Source organism: Salmo trutta, chromosome 18 (assembly GCF_901001165.1).
Source record: "Salmo trutta chromosome 18, fSalTru1.1, whole genome shotgun sequence".
Classification (NCBI taxonomy): Eukaryota; Metazoa; Chordata; class Actinopteri; order Salmoniformes; family Salmonidae; genus Salmo; species Salmo trutta.
In genome coordinates this window covers 55,332,961-55,356,357 of record NC_042974.1, presented here as the reverse complement: position 1 = coordinate 55,356,357, position 23,397 = coordinate 55,332,961, and the positions used below count along the sequence as shown (strand labels likewise).

The 23,397-nt window shown below is 43.5% G+C and overlaps 1 protein-coding gene across 17 annotated transcripts in view; it reads left to right on the top strand.

The window, feature by feature from the left end:
* The first annotated feature begins 289 nt into the window (after nucleotides 1-289).
* Nucleotides 290-23,397, top strand: part of LOC115153540 (calcium-activated potassium channel subunit alpha-1) — a 214,617-nt gene continuing 191,509 nt past the window's right edge. For 9 of the 17 annotated variants that reach the window (XM_029699100.1, XM_029699098.1, XM_029699097.1 and 6 more), the window contains exon 1: nucleotides 291-1,426. In XM_029699100.1, coding sequence (XP_029554960.1) covers nucleotides 1,190-1,426 — 237 coding nt within the window. In that variant the 5' untranslated portion in view covers nucleotides 291-1,189. Of the gene's footprint in view, nucleotides 1,427-23,397 lie in introns of all 17 variants that reach the window. The other 8 variants (XM_029699096.1, XM_029699101.1, XM_029699095.1 and 5 more) reach the window with 2 other exon arrangements.

The window sequence follows — 23,397 nt, the reverse complement described above, 5'->3', positions numbered from 1 at the left end:
CATAATCCATCTTTAAAATCAATAAATGTAATCATGCTTTAAATTATACATTTTGTATTGATATTATTTTACATGTGGCAAAGCTACGTATTTCCATTTAATTATAGGTAGCCTACTTGTTTTCTTGACACGAAGAAACGTTAAAAGAGCAACAGATTGCTTTTGTGTGGCTTGTCAACAGGTCCTATTCAAGCCGATGTGTGGACAACATATTTCTACTGTATTCTTTTCGGGAAAAAAGTAATCCTCTCCTCCTCCCTCAGACGCAAAACGCTTTCAAGACATTGGGTTTAGTGCATCCTTTGCGTAAGGGTGTACGGATGAGAACGGTCGCCACCATGGACGTGGATCACCGATAAGAGAATAATGTTTGAGGATCGCCGAAACGCATGAGTTGGCCGCATCTTGTTGATGGCTCCACCCCTGCTACCTGTAAATCGCCGTCCCAGTTCCTTGTCATCTTCCAAATAGATCTGACAGTCAGCCGCTATCGTCTGACCGCCACTGAAGCAAGAAGAGGACTAGAAGACCTATGGAAAGCGTTTATTGAACAGCTTTTATGAACGGAAATGAATAAGTCATCTGCGGTCACAAAGAGAGAAAGTAGTATTCAACACCTAGCCAGAGCGCTAAATGGAGCAGAAATAACGGACTTATTAAAGCGGCGGCTGGTTCTCAATAAGGTGGAGTTTTGTGAGTGAGGGCGAGGTTTACCATCGATTGCCTTTACGCGATTTGGTTACCTGATGGAGAAACCAGAACGGCAGGTGACTCGAAGATAATTGCTGCCTTTCCTGGAAATATCGAACTATTACACCAAAAGAAACAAGCAAAGAAGAACAGCAACGGGATTTTCAATATATATAATTATATGAACGAGTTTTGAAGAAATATCTGATTTCGCATGTAACTTATTGTAGGATCTGTGAATGACTTCTGTTAATGGGACGATCATATCCTGTCCTTTTGAAGTGCAGTTTCTGCGTCACAGGTCGTTGAGAACACAACATTTACATTGAAGGACTGATGTAAACGGACAGGGTAGAGTAAAGGAAGGAAGGGTGGTAGTTAGTTGAAGCAATATGGCTGAATTGTGGGGTATGGGGCACTGGCTGGAACTACCCAACTCGTCTGGATACTAGTTATAGAACATGGAAACCTATCCCTGGGCATCGGTAGCCTCAGAATAATGCCTAAAGGTAAACATAGTTACTACCCGGACTCTCCCTCTATCCGCATATCCAAGATGGATGTGATCATCCCGTTCTCCCCAGATGTGCCCTGTGATAGCAACGGGCAGCGCATGTGGTGGGCTTTCCTCGCCTCCTCCATGGTCACGTTCTTTGGAGGTCTCTTCATCATTCTGCTCTGGAGAACTCTCAAGTACCTGTGGACCGTCTGCTGCCACTGTAACACCAAAAAGAAGGTTGGTCATATTCATATGTCCACACACAGCACATTTCCAATGCCTTCATAACTTGTGACAGAAATTGACTGTCTATGTTGCTGTTTTAGTGTGGCACTTTGGCTTCATACCATTTGGATTCATATAGAATTGGGTATTTTCTTTAATATATGCCTATGAGACTGACAGTCTGTGCAATAATGCTTCCGCACCAAAAATCACTGTGCCACCTTGTTACCTTTCCCCCAAATGAAAAAAGTTACATTACAATAGTTATAACACATGCCTGACATTGTAACAGTGATACTTGTGAGTTATTACATTCCAAGTGTATTTTATTAAGTGTGAATTAGAGTATATGCGTTTTAGATGTGCTGATCAGTTGTGTAATGATTTGGCATAATATTACTGAAGCTCTTGAGCTCTGCCTGTATTCTTGACACCTGTTGTTTCAAGTGATAATTATTTGACCTGTCAGAAATCAAACATCATTTATCCACTAATCATCATATCAAATAATTTCAATACCGAAAGTATACTTTTTGTCATTTATTCATTATCAAAATGTTTGTTGGGAATTTTAGTTTTGTTTTTAGGGAATGTTTGTTTTGTTTTGAGGTAGGACACCATTTAAAAAAAAAAACATTCTGTGGCATATTTGGCCTAATGTTGAATGAACAAACACAATGTATCACTTACAACCGTCTCATCTCCTTTCATCATTGTCTGAAATTACATGAACAAGTTTAGAACCAAAGCAACTTGTTAAAGCCATTGTCATGTAGGCCTGTCTGTCGTGTAGGCCTGTCTGTCGTGTAGGCCTGTCTGTCGTGTAGGCCTGTCTTAGCAGTTGACGGATGAAAGGCAGCTGTGGTACTTCATACTATATATACATGCAGTATGTATATTCAGTTTATTTAATAGAAGTGTAACTCGATCAGACTGTGACAAATACACTAATTAACAAAAGGTGAGATTGCATCTGAAGAAATACTTTTTAGACACCTCTGGGTATAATTACAAACTTTTCCATGAAGCAATGTTGTCCAGGAAAATATCTAGGCTCGCACGCACACACACACACACACACACACACACACCCGCACTGTTAGTTGACAGGATTCCACCAGTTAGTCAGGAATAGTTTTGACCCAGTCTCTACCCTGGACACACCCCAGCACTGACAGCTGCTGTTCTGTTACACCAGTCCAGCATTGTTGTGTCAATGAGACATTCTTTAAAAGCATCATCAGTTGCCAGAACCATACTGTGTGTGTCACTAGTGACCAAATCTCTATATCAATAGTTGATAGAGGTGGCAGCAACACTAACAAGTTGCTGTAAATTTACAGCAAAACTTTTAGTTAGCTACTGTAATTCTACATTACAGTACTGTAAAGAGAAATGCATTTTGTGGGTTGAATGGCATTCCACTACACTTCACAGTAAAGTACTGTATTACCTGTTTTGCTGTATATTTACAGCAGCATACTGTGAGTTGTGGTGCATTGTGGGAAAATGTTGTGGGTGGCAAAATAATCTAGGGTACATTAACATATTTTGAGGCATGCCTTGTAAAATGCTATATTTGTTGCATTTAGTGAGAATACTGTACCACAGAATACAGTATCATACCATATTTTTTTAAATAAATTATATTTGGCCTGTAAATTGACGGTAATTTACTGGCTACTGTGCTGCCAGTAATTTACTGCAAATATTGCAGGATTTTATTTACAGTGAATGCATGCTCACCACTAGCAGTGCAAACCTTCATCCTACTACTGCAGTCTTGACATTCCCATGGCTGTCTAGGGAATGTGTCTATTTCTCAAAAGTAGTGCACTATATAGGGCATATGGTGCCATTTGGGACAGAGCCTTATTCTCATCCTCCAAACTTGGAGAAAAACTCTGTGTAAAACTCTACAGTACAGGTAACAATGCATCATAGATGTGGCTAGACATTGAGTTCTGTGTTTAATCATCCAGTGTATTAATCACCTCCCAACCTAATGCAGATCAGTGAGAGATGGCAAAGAGAGGGAAGGACCTTGGAACCTCAGTGATCTCTCTCTCTCCAATCATTGTATCAACCATGTCTAATATAGAGGATTCAATCACTAATGTGCATGGATCTATTTGACAACACAGGTTTGAGTTAGTTAAGAAAATAATAATCTTGTTTTGATGAATTATAGTAGCTGAGATGACCACTGCTGTATGAGCCAATGCTAAGAGAACTAGAGTAGTGTGTGAGGTATGAAACGAGACCAGTATGAGGATACTGTAGTACTCTCACTCATGTTTGCATATACAGCTGGTGAGTAAAATACCCATCTAAAAGTCATTATCCTCACTAAGCTCTTTCCCATCGCCTGCCTGGACGGTTAATATGAAAATCATGATTATTACTACTACGAGGGAAATAATGCTTTGGAAACATTACTAAGGGAAAGTGGTTCTTTGACTATCAACCTGTTGCACTATAGTCTGGTTCCATACTGTATGTGCTGCTTGCAGCCCACTCCAAATCAAATCAAATGTATTTATATAGCCCTTCTTACATCAGCTGATATCTCAAAGTGCTGTACAGAAACCCAGCCTAAAACCCCAAACGGCAAGCAATGCAGGTGTCGAAGCACGGTAGCTAGGAAAAACTCCCTAGTAAGGCCAAAACCTAGGAAGAAACCTAGAGAGGAACCAGGCTATGAGGGGTGGCCAGTCCTCTTCTGGCTGTGCCGGGTGGAGATTATAACAGCACATGGCCAAGATGTTCAAATGTTCATAAATTACCAGCATGGTCAAATAATAATAATAATCACAGTTGTCGAGGGTGCAACAAGTCAGCACCTCAAGAGTAAATGTCAGTTGGCTTTTCATAGCCGATCATTGAGAGCATCTCTACCACTCCTGCTGTTTCTAGAGAGTTGAAAACATCAGGTCTGGGACAGGTAGCACGTCCGGTGAACAGGTCAGGGTTCCATAGCCGCAGGCAGAACAGTTGAAACTGGAGCAGCAGCACGGCCAGGTGGACTGGGGACAGCAAGGAGTCATCATGTCAGGTAGTCCTGAGGCATGGTCCTAGAGCTCAGGTCCTCCGAGAGAATTAGAGAGAGCATACTTAAATTCACACAGGACACCGGATAAGACAGGAGAAATACTCCAGATATAACAGACTGACCCTAGCCCCCCGACACATAAACTACTGCAGCATAAATACTGGAGGCTGAGACAGGAGGGGTCAGGAGACACTGTGGCCCCACCTGACGATACCCCCGGACAGGGACAAACAGGAAGGATATAACCCCACCCACTTGGCCAAAGCACAGCCCCCACACCACTAGAGGGATATCTTCAACCACCAACTTACCATCCTGAGACAAGGCCGAGTATAGCCCACAAAGATCTCCGCCACGGCACAACCCAAGGCGGGGCGCCAACCCAGACAGGAAGACCACGTCAGTGACTCAACCCACTCAAGTGACGCACCCCTCCTAGGGACGGCATGGAAGAACACCAATAAGCCAGTGACTCAGCCCCTGTAATGTTTGCTTAGAAATTTTAGGGACAATTAGGAGGCCTGCGTCTTGTGACCGTAGCGTACGTGTAGGTATGTACGGCAGGACCAAATCGGAAAGATGGGTAGGTGCAAGCCCATGTAATGCTTTGTAGGTTAGCAGTAAAACCTTGAAATCAGCCCTTGCCTTCACAGGAAGCCAGTGTAGGGAGGCTAACACTGGAGTAATATGATCCAAAAAAAATTATCCAAAAGACATGTTTGGCATGACAATAAAGACAGACAGCGTTTTAACTAGTTTACAGATATGAAACAGACAATCATATCTCTCAAAAATATCAAATTACCAGTTTATGCTACAAAACCAACTTTATAAGAGGCTTTAAAGATATGTTCTATTTGACCAAGAAATTCATGATGTAGAATAAGGTGTTGGCAGAATAGATGGATGCGGTTCAATGCCTGATTTAATATAGCATATTCACCAATACATTTCTTGGTAGTCCAACAAATATTGCTATCAGGTTATAAGTCACAGTTGACCTGGTATATTGTTTGCTGCAATCAGCCCTTCGGAGAGAGAAGGAATAGAGAGAGGGAGGGGGGGGAAGAGAAAGCTGCTGGGGGGATGTCATGTCATTGGTTACAGCTGGTGATTTAAGGTTTGATACCGGAGCTCCGAGGCATGCGCCAAAATCACTGAGCAGTTTATCGCTTTATCAGAAGCATGTGATCAACCTTTGTTTCATCGAACAGCCACCTGATTGGTTTGCTAGAAGACAAAAAGGCTACCCTGGGCAGGCGCTATGGGGTGTGGGACGTCGTCTATAATAATTTAGCTGCTCTAAATTATTTTGATCAGCAGGTGCCAGTAGTGTACACTGTGTTGATCAAAGCCTGGAGTAATGAACTTATTTGTGACACAATTGGCTGGAAATGCTCAATGCTTCAGGAAGCTTTGTTTCCCCATAACTAGCTAGAGCTAGAGATGCAGGTGTCATCTGGTTAGCTAACAAGAAATGGGAATCAGTTTGTTAGCTAGCAAGAAATAGGAATCCGTTTTCTAGCTAGCTATGCTGAAATTGAAAGACTGTCATCCACAGTTAGCGTATCTCTTAGTTGTCAATCAAATGTATTTGGCATCAATCAAATGGGAGGGCAGTCATGTTCGCATTCAGTTGTCAAAACGGGGATTGGGAAAACAATGCATTGGCAGGCAAGCTGCAGAAGGGCGAGCAGTCTACTATTCCTATTGTTTATCAATGCAATTTTGTCTGCCGACTACAAGCTCATTTTTTGGGGGGGAGGGTTTATCTACTGTTCCCTCGTTAGATTTGAGCTCATCTTGCTCTGGCTAACATTAGTTGTTGTTGCCTATGCACATCATCATCAACTGAGGGAGCGAGGCCCTACCTGTTCATGGTTGTTTGATCAATACAACTGTAAAGTTCCCAAATGTAAGGCACTCCCGTGGTATTTGCAGATATCCACTATTTTGTGGCTTTTGGCGAATGCTTTCTAACGATCTAAAGTCACGCTGGTGCTACTGCCTGTAAACACACAGTCCAGTCCAAAGGGAATGATGACAGGCCCATGTGGCAAATGGCTTATTTAGCTCTGATTGGCTATGGCACCCAGTCTATTTTCACAAATGCCTTACGGGTGGATATGAACTGATTGTATTTCACATTGCTAAAACTACGGTTAGTTCCACTTTAAAGCACTATGAGAGACTGGAACACTAGGTAATGATGAGTAAGCCATTTTTTTTTTTTTTTTACCAGATCGAACCAATGGAACGAACATTAATCACTCTTCCTCTCCTGTGTCACCCATCTCTCCCTTCCTTCTACCCTCTCCTCTTTTGCATGTCACTCACTCACTCACTCACTCCTGTCTTCCTCTATCCTCTCTCCCCAAGAATCACACACCCACACACACAGATGTAATGTCAATCAGTCGACAGGCAACTGGCACGTATGTATGTATACAATGTGAATCCGTTTTTTGGTTGCTAAGCAACAAGCAAAGTGATTCATTTTAAGTGAAAATCCTTCCCCTTATGCAATTGTCTAGGCTCAGGATCTAACAGAGAGCTGGTTAGTGTAGGAACAGGAACACCGTTTCCCACCCACCCCCACCCAATCTGTGCATGTGATTAGCATCACAAACAAAGCACCTAGAATAGAGCAGGTTCTTTTAGCGTTTCATAGATGGAGGCTGATAATCTGTTCCGTTTCTCCTTGTTGTTTTTAAGTTGGCCTGTTTTATGAGGGAGATATCTCCCCCCCACTCGACCACTGCAGTGTCCTGAAAGGGAAAGCTCCAGGCTGCTCTTTGAGCTCTGAGGCTCCATCCCAAATGGCACCCTATTCCCTTTATAGAGCAGTACTGTTGACCAGGGCCAATAGAGCGCTGGTCAGAAGTAGTGCACTATATTGGGAATATGGTGCTATTTGGGAAACAACCCTAGATTGACTGTATTCTTTGTCCTCATTAACTCCTTTTTAACATGTCTGAGACAACTGGGTAGGTCAAAACTATCTCTCACATTGATTTCACTTAGGCCTATACAGTCCAATCAGATCTGTGAAGGAGGCTAGAGGGGAGGGAACATCTATCCTGGAATGGAATGGAACACAGCCTGATCTCTTCTCTTTCGCTCTCTCCCCCTCTCCCTCCCATGGATGTAGTTTCCTCATCTGATGACAATGCTGTGAGATTAATGAACTGCTGATGAATAATGCCCATTATCAGACTGACTGTCAGGTCAGGGAAAAGAACAAAGTGGTGTTCATGGTGAACACCACAGTGGGTGCATCCCAAATGACACCCTATTTCATAAATGGTGCACTACTTTTGACCATGGTTCTGGTCAAAAGTAGTACACTATATATGGAATAGGGTGCCATTTTGGATGCAAACTATACCTGGCAATGGGAACCTGCTGCTACTGGTAAGCAGGATTGGGTAGGCAACTTTCAAAATGTAATCTGTTACTTTTGGTAATGTTTTTATTATTTTTATTTCACCTTTATTTAACCAGGAAGGCTAGTTGAGAACAAGTTCTCATTTACAACTGCGACCTGGCCAAGATAAAGTAAAGCAGTGTGACACAAACAACAACAGAGTTATATGGAATGTGCAGATGATGATGTGCAAGTAGAAATACTGGTGTGCAAAAGAGCAGAAAAGTAAATGAAAACAATATGGGGATGAGGTATATTGGATGAGCTATGTACAGCTGCAGTGATCAGTTAGCTGCTCAGATAGCTGATGTTTAAAGTTAGTGAGGGAAATATAAGTCTCCAGCTTCAGCAATTTATTTATAAAAAAATAAAATAATTGCAATTCGTTCCAGTCATTGGCAGCAGAGAACTGGAAGGAACGGCGGCCAAAGGAGGTGTTGGCTTTGGGGATGACCAGTGAGATATACCTGCTGGAGTGCATGCTACGGGTGGGTGTTATCGTGACCAGTGAGCTGAGATAAGGCGGAGCTTTACCTAGCAAAGACTTGCAGTGTAACTGTATGTGGACACCCGCTGGTCGACTATTTCATTCCAGAATCATGGGCATTAATATGGCGTTGGACCCCCTTTGCTGTTATAACAGCGACCACTCTTCTGGGAAGGCATTTCACTAGATGTTGGAACATTGATGTGGGTACTTGCTTCCATTCAGCCACAAGAGCATTAGTGAGGTCGGGCGCTGATGTTGGGCGATTAGGCCTGGCTCGCAGTTGGCATTCCAATTCATCCCAAAGGTGTTCAATGGGGTTGAGGTCAGGGCTCTTTGCAGGCCAGTCAAGTTCTTCCAAACAGATCAACAAACCATTTCATTAGGGACCTTGCTTTGTGCATGGGGGCATTGTCATGCTGAAACAGCAAAAGGCCTTCCCCAAACTGTTGCCACAAAGTTGGAAGCACAGAATCATCTAGAATGTCATTGTATGTTAAGATTTCCCTTCACTGGAACTAAGAGGCCTGAACCATGAAAAAAATATTCCTCCTCCACCAAACTGTACAGTTGGCATTATGCATTCGGGCACGTAGAGTTCTCCTGGCATCTGCCTAACCCAGATGTGTCTGTTGGACTGCCAGATGGTGAAGTGTGATTCATCACTCCAGAGAATGTGTTTCCACTACTCCAGAGTCCAATGGCGGTGAGCTTTACACCACTCCAGCCGACGCTTGGCATTGCACATGGTGATCTTAGGCTTGTGTACCGCTGTTCGGCCATTGAAACCCATTTCATGAAGATCCCGATGAAAAGTTATTGTGCTGACATTGGTTCCAGAGGCAGTTTGGAACTCGGTAGTGAGTATTGTTTTTATGTGCTACGTGCTTCAGTACTCTTAGGCCCTGTTCTGTGAGCTTGTGTGGCCTACCACTTTGTGGCTGAGCCTTTGTTGCTCCTAGATGTTTCCATTTCGTAATAACAGCACTTACAGTTGACCGTGGCAGCTCTTAGCACGGTAGAAATTTGACAAACTGAAAAGGTGGCATCCTATGACGGTGCCACGTTGAAAGTCACTGAGCTCTTCAGTAAAGCCATTCTACTGTCAATGTTTGTCTATGGAGATTGCATGGCTGTGTGCTCGGTTTTACACAACTGTCAGCAACGGGTGTGTCTGAAATACCCGAATGAAGGTTTGTCCACATACTTTTGTGTATATATAGTGTAGCTGTCCAAAATCTTAATCAGTAATGTAACTTTTGGATTACCCAAACTCGGTAACGTAATCTGATTACTTTTCCCTTAAGAGGAATTAGAACAAAAATGTATATTATCAATTGAACGACATCTATTGCCGGATAAATCAATCAATGTCAGAGTTTGCATAGCTGGCCATAAATGGATGTTGCATTTTACTTTATGGGTTGGTTATGTGTGCTTCTTATATTCCAGAGGAAAAGGACCCATCGTCTTGACAGTTTATACCGTACGTCCCAAATGGCAATTTATTCCCTTTGTAGTGCCGTAATAGGATGCCATTTTGGACACAGCCTTACACTGATGGTGGTCTGGGTTATGTGCAGACATGGCCCCTTCCATGCCCTCACTAATCAATGTGCATCACTGCTGGGTGTCTCAGTCTGTCTAGTGCAGTGGTTCACAACATTTTCCATTCCGGGGACCACCAAATCACCAGGTATCAGTGTGAGGGTTAACGGTCAGGCTTGATCTTCAGTCAGGTGTCAGTGAGGGTTAACAGACAGTAGTCAGGGTTGATATTACGGCAGGTGTCAGTGTGAGGGTTAACAGACAGTAGTCAGGGTTGATCTTCAGTCAGGTGTCAGTGTGAGGGTTAACAGACAGTAGTCAGGGTTACAGACAGTAGTCAGGGTTGATCTTCAGTCAGGTGTCAGTGTTTTATTTTTTACTTCACCTTTATTTAATCAGGTAGGCCAGTTGAGAACAAATTCTCATTTACAACTGCGACCTGGCCAAGATAAAGCAAACCAGTGCGACACAAACAACAGAGTTACACATGGAATAAACACATTTTAATTCAATAACACAATAGAATAGTCTATATACAGTGTGTGCCAATGTAGTAAGATTAGGGAGGTAAGGCAATAAATAGGCCATAGTGGCGAAATAACTACAATTCAGCAATTAAACACTGGAGTGATAGATGTGCAGAAGATGAACGTGCAAGTAGACATACTGGGGTGCAAAGGAGCAAAAAAAATGAATAACAATATGGGGATGAGGTAGTTTGCTGGGCTATTTACAGATGGGCTGTGTACAGGTGCAATGATCTGTAAGCTGCTTTGACAGCTGATGCTTGACGTTAGTGAGGGAGATATGATTCTCCAGCTTCAGTGATTTTTGCAATTCGTTCCAGTCATTGGCAGCAGAGAACTGGAAGGAATGGCAGCCAAAGAAAGTGTTTGCTTTGGGGATGACCAGTGAAATATACCTGCTGGAGCGCTTGCTACGGGTGGGTGTTGCTATGGTGACCAGTGAGCTGAGATAAGGCGGGGCTTTACCTAGAAAAGACTTATAGATGACCTGGAGCCAGTGGGTTTGGCGACAAATATGTAGCGAGGGCCAGCCAACGAGAGGATACAGGTCGCAGTGGTGGGGAGTGTATATGGGGCTTTGGTGACAAAACGGATGGCACTGTGATAGACTACATCCAATTTGCGGAATAGAGTGTTGGAGGCTGTTTTGTAAATGACATTGCTGAAGTCAAGGATTGATAGGATAGTCAGTTTTACGAGGGTATGTTTGGCAGCATGAGTGAAGGATGCTTTGTTGCGAAATAGGAAGCCGATTCCAGATTTAATTTTGGATTGGAGATGCTTAATGTGAGTCTGGAAGTAGAGTTTACAGTCTAACCAGACACCTTGTTATTTGTAGTTGTCCACATATTCTAAGTCTGAGCCGTCCAGAGTAGTGATGCTAGACGGGCGGGCAGGTGCAAGCAGCGATCGGTTGAAGAGCATGTATTTAGTTTTACTTGCATTTAAGAGCAGTTGGAGGCCACGGAAGGAGTGTTGTATGGCATTGAAGCTTGTCTGGAGATTTGTTAAGTGTCCAAAGAAGGGCCAGAAGTATACAGAATGGTGTCGTCTGCGTAGAGGTGGATCAGAGAATCACCAGCAGCAAGAGCGACTTCATTGATGTATACAGAGAAGAGAATCGGCCCGAGAATTGAACCCTGTGGCACCCCCATAGACTGCCAGAGGTCCGGAAAACAGGCCCTCCGATTTGACACACTGAACTCTGTCTGAGAAGTTGTTGGTAAACCAGGCGATGCAGCCATATGAGAAATTGCCGATAAGAATGCGGTGATTGACTGAGTCGAAAACCTTGGCCAGGTCGATGAATACGGCTGGACAGTATTGTCTTTTATTGATGGCGGTTATGATATCATTTAGGACCTTGAGCGTGGCTAAGGTGCACCCTCGACCAGCTCGGGAACCGGATTGCATAGCGGAGAAGGTACGGTGGGATTCGAAATGGTCGGTGATCTGTTTGTTAACTTGGCTTTCGAAGACCTTGGAAAGGCAGGGTAGGATATATATGTGTGTGTGTGTGTGTGTGTGTGTGTGTGTGTGTGTGTATATATGTATGTATATATATGTATGTGTGTGTGTGTGTATATATGTGTGTGTATATATATGTATGTGTGTAACAGTTTGGGTCTAGAGTGTCACCCCCTTTGAAGAGGGGGTGACAACAGGCCCCTCAGGCACGACGTCCGCTGAAGGTCCATTCTGCTAACCGGCCTGCTAGATATCCAGAGCTACTAGGAACCCTACTAATTCCACGACTGGTCTATCGACGTACCTGCACGAAGAGGCAAAAACAGACATACCCACATCGCGACGTCCCCCAAAGTCTTACTTGCTATCCCCGGTCTGCTAACTGCTAGCTTGCCTGCCCTGGTCTGCTAACTGCTAGCTTGCCAGCCCCGGTCTGCTAATTGCTAGCATGTTTAGCCCTGGCCTACTAACTGTTAGCTTGTTAGCATCGGCCTGCTAACTGTCTTAATCGCCGTGTCCCCAGTCAGCCCAAAAGCTCACTGGACCCATATGTTCACTTGGCTACGCATGCCTCTCTCTAATATCAATATGCCACGTCCATTACTGTCCTGGTAAGTGATTACTGTCTTATTTCACTGTAGAGCCTCTAGTCCTGCTCAATATGCCTTAACCAACCATGTTCTTCCACCTCCTATATATTCGATGACATCACCTGGTTTAAACGTCTCTAGAGACTATATCTCTCTCATCATTACTCAATGCCTAGCTTTACCTCTAATGTACTCACATCCTACCTTACCTTTGTCTGTACGCTATGTCTTGAATCTATGCTATCGTGCCCAGAAACCTGCTCCATTTACTCTCTGTTCCAAACGTGCTAGACGGCCAGGTCGTATATCCTTTAGCCGTACCCTTATCCTACTTCTCCTCTGGTGATGTGGCAGTTAATCCAGGTCCTGCAGTGCCTAGCTCCACTCCCACTCCCCAGGTGCTCTCATTTGTTGACTTCTGTAACCGTAAAAGCCTTGGTTTCATGCATGTCAACATTAGAAGCCTACTCCCTAAGTTTGTTTTACTCACTGCTTTAGCACACTCTGCCAACCCGGATGTCTTAGCCGTGTCTGAATCCTGGCTTAGGAAAACCACCAAAAACCCTCAAATCTCCATCCCTAACTATAAAATTTTCCACCAAGATAGAACTGCCAAAGGGGGCGGTGTTGCAATCTCCTGCAAAGATAGCCTGCAGAGTTCTGTATTACTATCCAAGTCTGTACCCCAAAAAATTGAGCTTCTACTTCTAAAAATGCACCTTTCCAGAAACAAGTCTCCCACTGTTGCCGCTTGCTATAGACCTCCCTCTGCCCCCAGCTGTGCCCTCGATACCATATGTGAATTGATTGCCTCCCATCTATCTTCTGAGCTCGTGCTACTAGGTGACCTAAACTGGGACATGCTTAACACCCCGGGCCATCCTACAATCTACGCTTGATGCCCTCAATCTCACACAAATTATCAATGAACCTACCAGGTACAACCCCAAATCCGTAAACACGGCACCCTTATAGATGTCATCCTAACCAACTCGCCCTCCAAATACACCTCTGCTGTTTTCAATCAAGATCTCAGCGATCACTGCCTCATTGCCTGCATTCGTAATGCGTCTGCGACCACACGACCACCCCTCATCACTGTTAAACGCTCCCTAAAACACTTCTGCGAGCAGGCCTTTCTAATCGACCTGTCCGGGGTATGCTGGAATGACATTGACCTCATCCCGCCATTAGATGTTGCCTGTTTATTCTTAAAGTGCTTAACCTCCCTATCTTAATTTTTAAATTCATTTTATGGAGAGCTTACAGTCTAACCAGACACCCAGGTATTTGTAGTTGTTCACGTATTCTAAGTCTGAGCCGTCCAGAGTAGTGATGCAAGACGGGCGAGCAGGTGCAGGCAGTGATCGATTGAATAGCATGCATTTAGTTTTACCTGCGTTTAAGAGCAGTTGGAGGCCACGGAAGGAGAGTTGTATGGCATTGAAGCTCGTCTGGAGGTTAGTTAACAGCGTCCAAAGAGGGGCCAGAAGTATACAGAATGGTGTTGTCTGCGTAGAGGTGGATCAGAGAATCACCAGCAGCAAGAGCAACATCATTGATGTATACAGAGAAGAGAATCGGCCCGAGAATTGAACCCTGTGGCACACCCATATAGACTGCCAGAGGTCCGGACAACAGGCCCTCTCATTTGACACACTGAACTCTATCAGAGAAGTAGTTGGTGAACCAGGCGAGGCAATCATTTGAGAAACCAAGGCTGTCGAGTCTGCCAATAAGAATGTGGTGATTGACAGAGTCGAAAGCCTTGGCCAGGTTGCACAGTAATGTCTCTTATCGATGGCGGTTATGATGTCGTTTAGGACCTTGAGCGTGGCTGAGGTGCACCCACGACCAGCTCTGAAACCAGATTGCATAGCGGAGAGGATACGGTGGGATTCGAAATGGTCGGTAATCTGTTTGTTATTTGGCTTTGGAAGACCTTAGAAAGACAGGGTAGAATAGATATAGGTTTGTAGCAGTTTGGGTCTAGAGTGTCACCCCCTTTGAAGAGGGGGATGACCGCGGCAGCTTTCCATTCTTTGGGAATCTCGGACGATACGAGATGTTTAATAGGCTAGTAATAGGGGTTGCAACAATTTTGGCAGATAATTTTAGAAAGAGAGGGTCCAGATTGTCTAGCCTGGCTGATTTGTATTCGTCCAGATTTTGCAGCTCTTTCATAACATCAGCTATCTGGATTTGGGTGAAGGAGAAATGGTGGAGGCTTTGGCGGGTTGCTGTGGAGGGTGCCGGGCATTTGACCGGGGTAGGGGTAGCCAGGTGGAAAGCATGGCCAGCCGTAGAGAAATGCTTATTGAAATTCTCAATTATAGTGGATTTATCGGTGGTAACAGTGTTTCCTAGCCTCAGAGCAGTGGGCAGCTGGGAGGAGGTGCTCTTATTCTCCATGGACTTTACAGTGTCCCAGAACTTTTTGAGTTGGTACTACAGGATGCACATTTCTGTTTGAAAAAGCTAGCCTTAGCTTTTCTAAATGCCTGTGTATATTTTTTCCTAACTTCCCTGAAAAGTTGCATATCACGGGGGCTATTCGACGCTAATGCAGAACGCCACAATATGTTTTTGTGCTGGTCAAGGGCAGACGGGTCTGGAGTGAACCAAGGACTATATCTATTCCTAGTTCTACATTTTGAGTGGGGCATGCTTATTTAAGATGGTGAGGAAGGCACTTTTTAAAGAATAGCCATGGATTGATCGTGGACCCATTACGGACGCAGGCGATGAGGCAGTGATCGCTGAGATCCTGGTTGAAGACAGCAGAGGTGTATTTAGAGGGCAGGTTGGTCAGGATGATATCTGAGGTATGAGGGTGCCCGTGTTTACGGATTGTACCTGGTAGGCTCCATGACAATTTGTGTGAGCTTGTGGGCATCTAGTTTAGATTGTAGGACGGCCGGGGTGTTAAGCATATCCCAGTTTAGGTCACCTAACAGGACAAACTCTGAAGATAAATGGGGGGAAATTAATACACATATGGTGTCCAGGGCACAGCTAAGGGCTGAGGGGGGTCTATAACATGTGGCAACAGTGAGACTTATTTCTGGAAAGGTGGATTTTTAAAAGTAGAAGCTCAAACTTTTTGGGCACAGACCTGGATAGCATGACAGAACTCTGCAGGCTATCTCTGCAGTAGATTGCATCTCCACCCCCTTCGGCAGTTCTTTCTTGGCAGAAAATGCTGTAGTTGGGAATGGAAATTTCAGAATTTTTGGTGGCCTTCCTAAGCCAGGATTCAGACACAGCTTGGACATCAGGGTTGGCGACGTGTGCTAAAGCAGTGAGAAAAAAAAAACTTAGGGAGGAGGCTTCTGATGTTAATATGCATGAAACCATGGCTTTTATGGTTACAGAAGTCAACAAATGAGAGTGCCTGGGGAATAGGAGTTGAACTGGGGGCTACAGGGCCCCCAGCTAACCTCTACATCACCAGAGGAACAGAGGAGGAGTAGGATAAGGCTACAGCCAAAGGCTATAAGAACTGCTCGTCTGGTGCGTTGGGGACAGAGAATAAAATGAGCAGATTTCTGGGCGTGGTAGAGTAGATTCAAGGCATAATGTACAGACAAGGGTATGGTAAAATGTGAGTGCAGTGGAGGTAAACCTATTCGTTGGTTGACAATGAGAAAGGTTGTCTCTGGAGGCATCAGTTAACCTAGGTGAGGTCTCTGCATGTGTGTGGGGTGGGACGAAAGAGCTGTCTAACCTCTCTAGGGTAGGGGGCAGTATTTGCACGGCCGGATAAAAAACGTTCCCGATTTAATCTGGTTATTACTACTGCCCAGAAACTAGAATATGCATATAATTGTTTGATTTGGATAGAAAACACCCTAAAGTTTCTAAAACTGTTTGAATGGTGTCTGTGAGTATAACAGAACTCATATGGCAGGCAAAAACCTGAGAAGATTCTGTACAGGAAGTGCCCTCTCTGACCATTTCTTGGCCTTCAACACTCTCTTTATTGAAAACTGAGGATCTCTGCTGTAACGTGACACTTCCTACGGCTCCCATAGGCTCTCAGAAGGCGGCAGAACGGGGAATGATGACTTTGCAGGCCATGGCTGAAAAACAGTAGCGCATTTGAATAGTGGTCGATCAGAGAACAATGAGACTGGGGGCGCGTGCACGAGCCGACACCATGTTTTTATTTTTTCGTCTTTGAACGAAAACAGTGTTTCCCGGTCGGAATATTATCGCTTTTTTACGAGAAAAATCGCATAAAAATGTATTTTAAACAGCGGTTGACATGCTTCGAAGTACGGTAATGGAATATTTAGAATTTTTTTGTCACGAAACGCGTCGGGCGCGTCACCCTTCGTCACCCTTCGGATAGTGTCTTGAACGCACGAACAAAACAGAGGATATTTGAACATAACTATGGATTATTTTGAACCAACCAACATTTGTTATTGAAGTAGAAGTCCTGGGAGTGCATTCTGACGAAGAACAGCAAAGGTAATCCAATTTTTCTTATAGTAAATCTGAGTTTGGTGAGGGCCAAACTTGGTGGGTGTCAAAATAGCTAGCCCGTGATGGCGAGCTATCGACTCAGAATATTGCAAAATGTGCTTTTGCCGAAAAGCTATTTTAAAATCGGACATAGCGATTGCATAAAGGAGTTCTGTATCTATAATTCTTAAAATAATTTGTTTTTTGTGAACGTTTATCGTGAGTAATTTAGTAAATTCACCGGAAGTTTGCGGTGGGTATGCTAGTTCTGAACGTCAAATGCTAATGTAAAAAGCTGTTTTTTGATATAAATATGAACTTGGTTGAACAAAACATGCATGTATTGTATAACATAATGTCCTAGGAGTGTCATCTGATGATCATCAAAGGTTAGTGCTGCATTTAGCTGTGGTTTGGGTTTATGTGACATTATATGCTAGCTTGAAAAATGGGTGTCTGATTATTTCTGGCTGGGTACTCTGCTGACATAATCTAATGTTTTGCTTTCGTTGTAAAGCCTTTTTGAAATCGGACAGTGTGGTTAGATTAACGAGAGTCTTGTCTTTAAAATGGTGTAAAATAGTCATATGTTTGAGAAATTGAAGTAATAGCATTTCTAAGGTATTTGAATATCGCGCCACGGGATTCCACTGGCTGTTGAGTAGGTGGGACGATTTCGTCCCACATACCCTAGAGAGGCTAAGGCATTTTGAGCGGGACTGAGGGCTCTACAGTGAAATAAAACAATAAAAACTAGCCAAAACAGCAGTAGACAAGGCATATTGACATTTGAGAGAGGCATAAAGCAATCACAGGTGTTGATCAGGAGAGTTAAGACAACAACGGGTAAATGGCGATAAATGGGCAGAGCGGGTCAGTTGGGTACATACAGGACCTTAGTTTGAGGCTGGGGCCGGCAGGTAAACAAAATGAGGTACCGTGTTATTGAAACAGTCCAGGGGGCATCAGCTGTGTAGCCGAGTGATCATAGGGTCAAGAGAGCAGCAATAGGTGTGTCAGGGTGCTCTTCCCTGTGGCTCAGTTGGTAGAGCATGGTGTTTGCAACGCCAAGGTTGTGGGTTCGATTCCCACGGTGGGCCAGTATGGAGGAAAAAAAAGAAAAAAAATGTATGCATTCACTACTGTAAGTCGCTCTGGATAAGAGCGTCTGCTAAATGACTAAAATGTAAATGTTCGGTAGTCACTACTATGCTAGGCGAGCAGGGGACACAGCGTTCAGAAAAGCTAGCGGGCTGGGCTGGTAGATGGTTTTTCGGCGATATCGTAACAGAATAGCCTGTTGAGACCACATTGGGCGATCACGTCAGCACCGTGTTCAATAAAGGGTCCAGGCCAATTGGCAAAGGAGGTATTGTAGCCCTAGAATTAGCTGGGATATGGGTCTAGCTCGAGTCTATCTCAAGGCTAGGCTAGCTGGTGCTTGCTTTGGGACAGAGGCGTTAGCTAACAGTAGCCACAAGCTAGCTGCGATGATCTGGAGTAATGGTCCGGTGTAATGATCCAGAGCGGCAGGAATCCGGTGATATGGTAGAGAGAAGCAGTCCGATATGCTCTGGGTTGATATCGCGCTGTGCAGACTGGCAGATGATTGTCCGAGCTAATGCTGACTAATGCCGGGGAAGAAAAAGGCGAGGACCGGTAGCCGTGGCTAACAAAGACTAGCAGCTGGTTAGCTGCCTAGCTCCTGATGGAAGTTCCAGTTATAAGGAATAAAAATAGCAGATCAGTACCACATTGCGTGAGGCGGGTTGCAGGAAAGTATATTTATTAGTTCGTAGGTAGAAAGAGATTATATATATATATAAACTCACTCACTCACACAAAAAGACTGGCTATTTACATGGGATAAGACAAAGACAGATATACACGTCCTACTGCGCTGCCATCTTGGAAACCTATGTTACCTACTAGAGGTCAATCGATTATGATTTTACCGCTGATACCGATTATTGGAGGACCAAAAAGCCGATACCGATTAATCAGCTTTTTTAAAAAAACGTTTTTTTAGATATATTTGTAATAATGAAAATTACAACAATACTGAATGAACACTTATTTTAACTTAATATAATACATCAATAAAATCTATTAATTAATGAAACATGTTCAATTTGGTTTAAATAATGCAAAAACAAACTGTTGGAATAGAAAGTAAAAGTGCAATATGTGCCATGTAAAAAAGCTATCGTTTAAGTTCCTTGCTCAGAACATGAGAATATGTGAAAGCTGGTGGTTCCTTTTAACATGAGTCTTCAATATTCCCAGGTAAGAAGTTTTAGGTTGTAGTTATTATAGGAATTATAGGACTATTTCTCTCTATACCATTTGTATTTCATACACCTTTGACTATTGGATGTTCTTATAGGCACTTGCCAGTCTAATCTCGGGAGTTGATAGGCTTGAAGTCATAAACAGCGCAATGCTTGAAGCACAGCGAATAGCTGCTGGCAAATGCAGGAACCTGCTGTTTGAATGAATGCTTACGAGCCTGCTGCTGCCTACCACCGCTCAGTCAGACTGCTATATCAAATCATAGACTTAATTATAATATAATAACACAGAAATATGACCCTTAGGTCATTAATATGGTGAAATCCGGAAACTGTCATTTCGCAACAAAACGTTTATTCTAATCAAATCAAATGTATTTATATAGCCCTTCTTACATCAGCTGATATCTCAAAGTGCTGTACAGAAACCCAGCCTAAAACCCCAAACAGCAAGCAATGCCGGTGTAAAAGCACGGTGGCTAGGAAAAACTCCCTAGAAAGGCCAAAACCTATGAAGATACCTAGAGAAGAACCAGGCTATGAGGGGTGGCCAGTCCTCTTCTGGCTGTGCCGGGTAGAGATTATAACAGAACATACGGAACCGTTCTGTATTTTATCGGGTGGCATCCATAAGTCTAAATATTGCTGTTACATTGCACAACCTTCAATGTTATGTCATAATTATCTAAAATTCTGGCAAATTAATTATGGTCTTTGTTAGGAAGAAATGGTCTTCACACAGTTCGCAACGAGCCAGGTTGCCCAAACTGCTGCATATACCCTGACTCTGCTTGCACAGAATGCAAGAGAAGTGACACAATTTCCCTAGTTAAAAGAAATTCATGTTAGCAGGCAATATTAACTAAATATGCCGTTTTTAAAAATATGTACTTGTGTATTGATTTAAAAAAAAGGCATTGTTGTTTACTGTTAGGTACACATTGGTGCAACGAAAGTGCTTTTTTTGCGAATGCGCTTGTTAAATCATCACCCGTTTGGCCAAGTAGGCTGTGATTTGATGATAAATTAACAGTCACCGCATCGATTACATGCAATGCAGGACAAGCTAGAATAACTAGTAATATCATCAACCATATGTAGTTAACTAGTGATTATGTTAAGATTGATTGTTTTTTTATAAGATAAGTTGCTAGCTAGCATTAAACCTATCTTGGCTCCTTGCTGCACTCGCGTAACAGGTAGTCAGCCTGCCACGCAGTCTCCTCGTGGAGTGCAATGTAATCGGCCAAAATCGGTGTCCAAAAATGACGATTACCGAGTGTTATGAAAACTTGAAATCGGCCCCAATTAAATTGGCCATTCCGATTAATCAGTCGACCTCTTACCTACCCTTACCACCAGGGGGCGGCCTGTCAGGAAGTCCAGGATCCAGTTGCAGAGGGAGGTGTTTAGTCACAGGGTCCTTAGCTTAGTGATGAGCTTTAAGAGCCCTATGGTGTTGAACTCTGAGCTGTAGTCAATTAATAGCATTCTCACATAGGTGTTTCTTTTGTCCAGGTGGGAAAGGGCAGTGTGGAGTGCAATAGAGATTGTGGATCTGTTGGGGCGTTTTGCAAATTGGAGTGGGTCTAAAGATTCTGGGATAATGGTGTTGTGAGCCATGACCAGCCTTTCAAAGCACTTCATGACTACCGATGTGAGTGCTATGGGTCCGTCGTCATTTAAGCAGGTTACCTTAATGTTCTTTGGCACAGGAACTATGGTGGTCTGCTTGAAACATGTTGGTATTACAGTCTCAGTCAGGGAGAAGTTGAAATATCAGTGAAGACACTTGCGAGTTGGTCAGGGCATGCTCGGAGTACATGTCCTGGTAATCCGTCTGGCCCTGCGGCCTTGTGAATGTTGACCTGTTGGGATATGTACGCACAGGACAATGGGACAATGTCATAGATGCACTTTTTGATGAAGCCAGTCACTGACGTGGTCAGGCTTGATCTTCAGTCAGGTGTCAGTGTGAGGGTTAAGAGACCGGTGTCAGGATGAATCTTTTCCATTCCGGGGACCACCAAATCACCATCAAAAGCTCTTGAGGATCACCATTCGCGGAGTCGGGCATTTTTTAAACGTGAAGTATCTTGGCAGTCAAATTGAGTTAGTGTTATCAGTGAATGCAACAGATCATTTTTTTTTATTAAAGGTCCCAAACAGTAGTGATGGGGAAACTAAGTTTCCTGAAGCATTGAGCATTTCCAGCCAGTTGTTGAAAATACTTTAGGTTCATTACGCGAGGCTTCGATCAACAGTGTTCACTAGTGGCACCTGCTGATCAAAATAATTTAGAACACCTGAATTATTATAGAGGACTTCGCATATGCCTTTTGTCTTGTACCGAAACCAATACCTTACCGATCAGGTGGTTGTTCGACAAAACAAAGATTCAGACATCATTGATCACGTGCTTCTGATAAAGTGATACAAGTATTGGCACACTGTTTCGAAGCAGACTGCTTAGCGATTTCGACACATGCCTCGGAGCTCCGGCATCAAATGTAACATCACTACCTAACAGTCATTCCGATTCCCGTGTAAAAATGCCCTTTTTAGTGACGACAAACATCACCCACAATAATTTTTCCCAGTAGAAATAGATTTTTAAATGTAACATACTTTTCCTTTGTCAAACTACTGAAAAGACAGACTTAGTGGGAGGGGAGCTTACCTTGACTCACATTTTTTTGAAAACGCCTTGGAATCTTCCGTTTGGCATGCCTCTTGATGTAATGACATGACAGCTGCATTTGAGTTTTGGGCAACCCTTTTCCTGACACACTGCAGTCAAATTTTGGTACCAATAGACTAGCTATGTAAACCACGCACCTCTGAGAACACGCCTTCTGCAATGTTGGTTAAAAGACGGTACTTAAATTAGGTAAGAGAATAAGCTGTTACCATTGGTGTTTTAAATTGAGAAACTTTTTGTGACGTCACAAAAAGCGGTTAACAATCCCGCCTCCTGAAGTGTTTGACACGGGAGGGGACCAGTAACTTTATTATCAAACTTGATCAATTTAGAAGCAACAGTCATTTTTTTATACTTTTGTAGTCCTACTTAGATCTGGTTTCATCCAAATATCATCTCATAAAAACCAGATTTTGACTGTGCGGGACCTTTTTAAAACATTTAAACTTTTTGTGGACCTCCTACAGTACCCCTGTGGACTTCAAGTTGAAAACCACTGGTCTAAAGATGTGGAGTGAGGAGGGTGGTTTAAGAGAGGGAGGAAGAAGAGAGGGAGGAAGAAGAGAGGGAGGGAGGAGGAGAGTGGAGGACTGGAGAGGAGGGGGAGAATTATGGGCGGAGTGTGTAGTGATGGATCTGTCTGGTCTAGAAGCATAAACACAGACAGGAAGATGAATAGACGGGGAGAGGAGGAGGGCTGGATGGAGGAGGAGAGGGGGCGATCTGTCTGGTCTGCCAAAGGGATCAGACCATGTACACACACGTAGTCCCACTATCACACAATAGGCATGCCATAACATTAACATACTGATACTTTAGCTCAGGAAGTCAGCTGACCACACTGTTAATCCTCTCAGTCATTCTCTGAGAGAACTCATACTCTGTTATTGATAATGTTTGAAGATGGTCATACCATGGATCATTTATTATTTGATTTAGAATTTTTTGGACCCCTGTAGGTATATAAAATAAAGAATTTGGGCTTTACTACGATAGCACATAGAAACACATTCATAATCGGCAAAAAAATAAATAATGAATAAGGTTTTGAAGTGTCTGTCCTATATCTAGGAGATAATAAGAAAGCTCGATAATAAGAAAGCCCAGGAATTGTTAGTTTTTTTGGACACATTTATATTTAACCCCCTTTTTGCCACAACTTCCTCCATACTTCCATTTGTTTGTATGGGTTACCTTCAGATGAGTCCCGTGACACTTGTGGGGGTCGTAGAGCAAAACGGAGAACACTATTGTGTTCGTGACCGTCTCATTTTTCCATAGTGTTGCTAAGCCGTTCAGGCGCAATGGACGTTTTCATGAGAAGGCCGATTTTCGGATGTCTCATGGTTTGACAAACACCGTTGGAGCTCGGCCACCTTTCAACGCTGGTGTGGAAGGCCGACATAGGAGGATGCAGTGGATT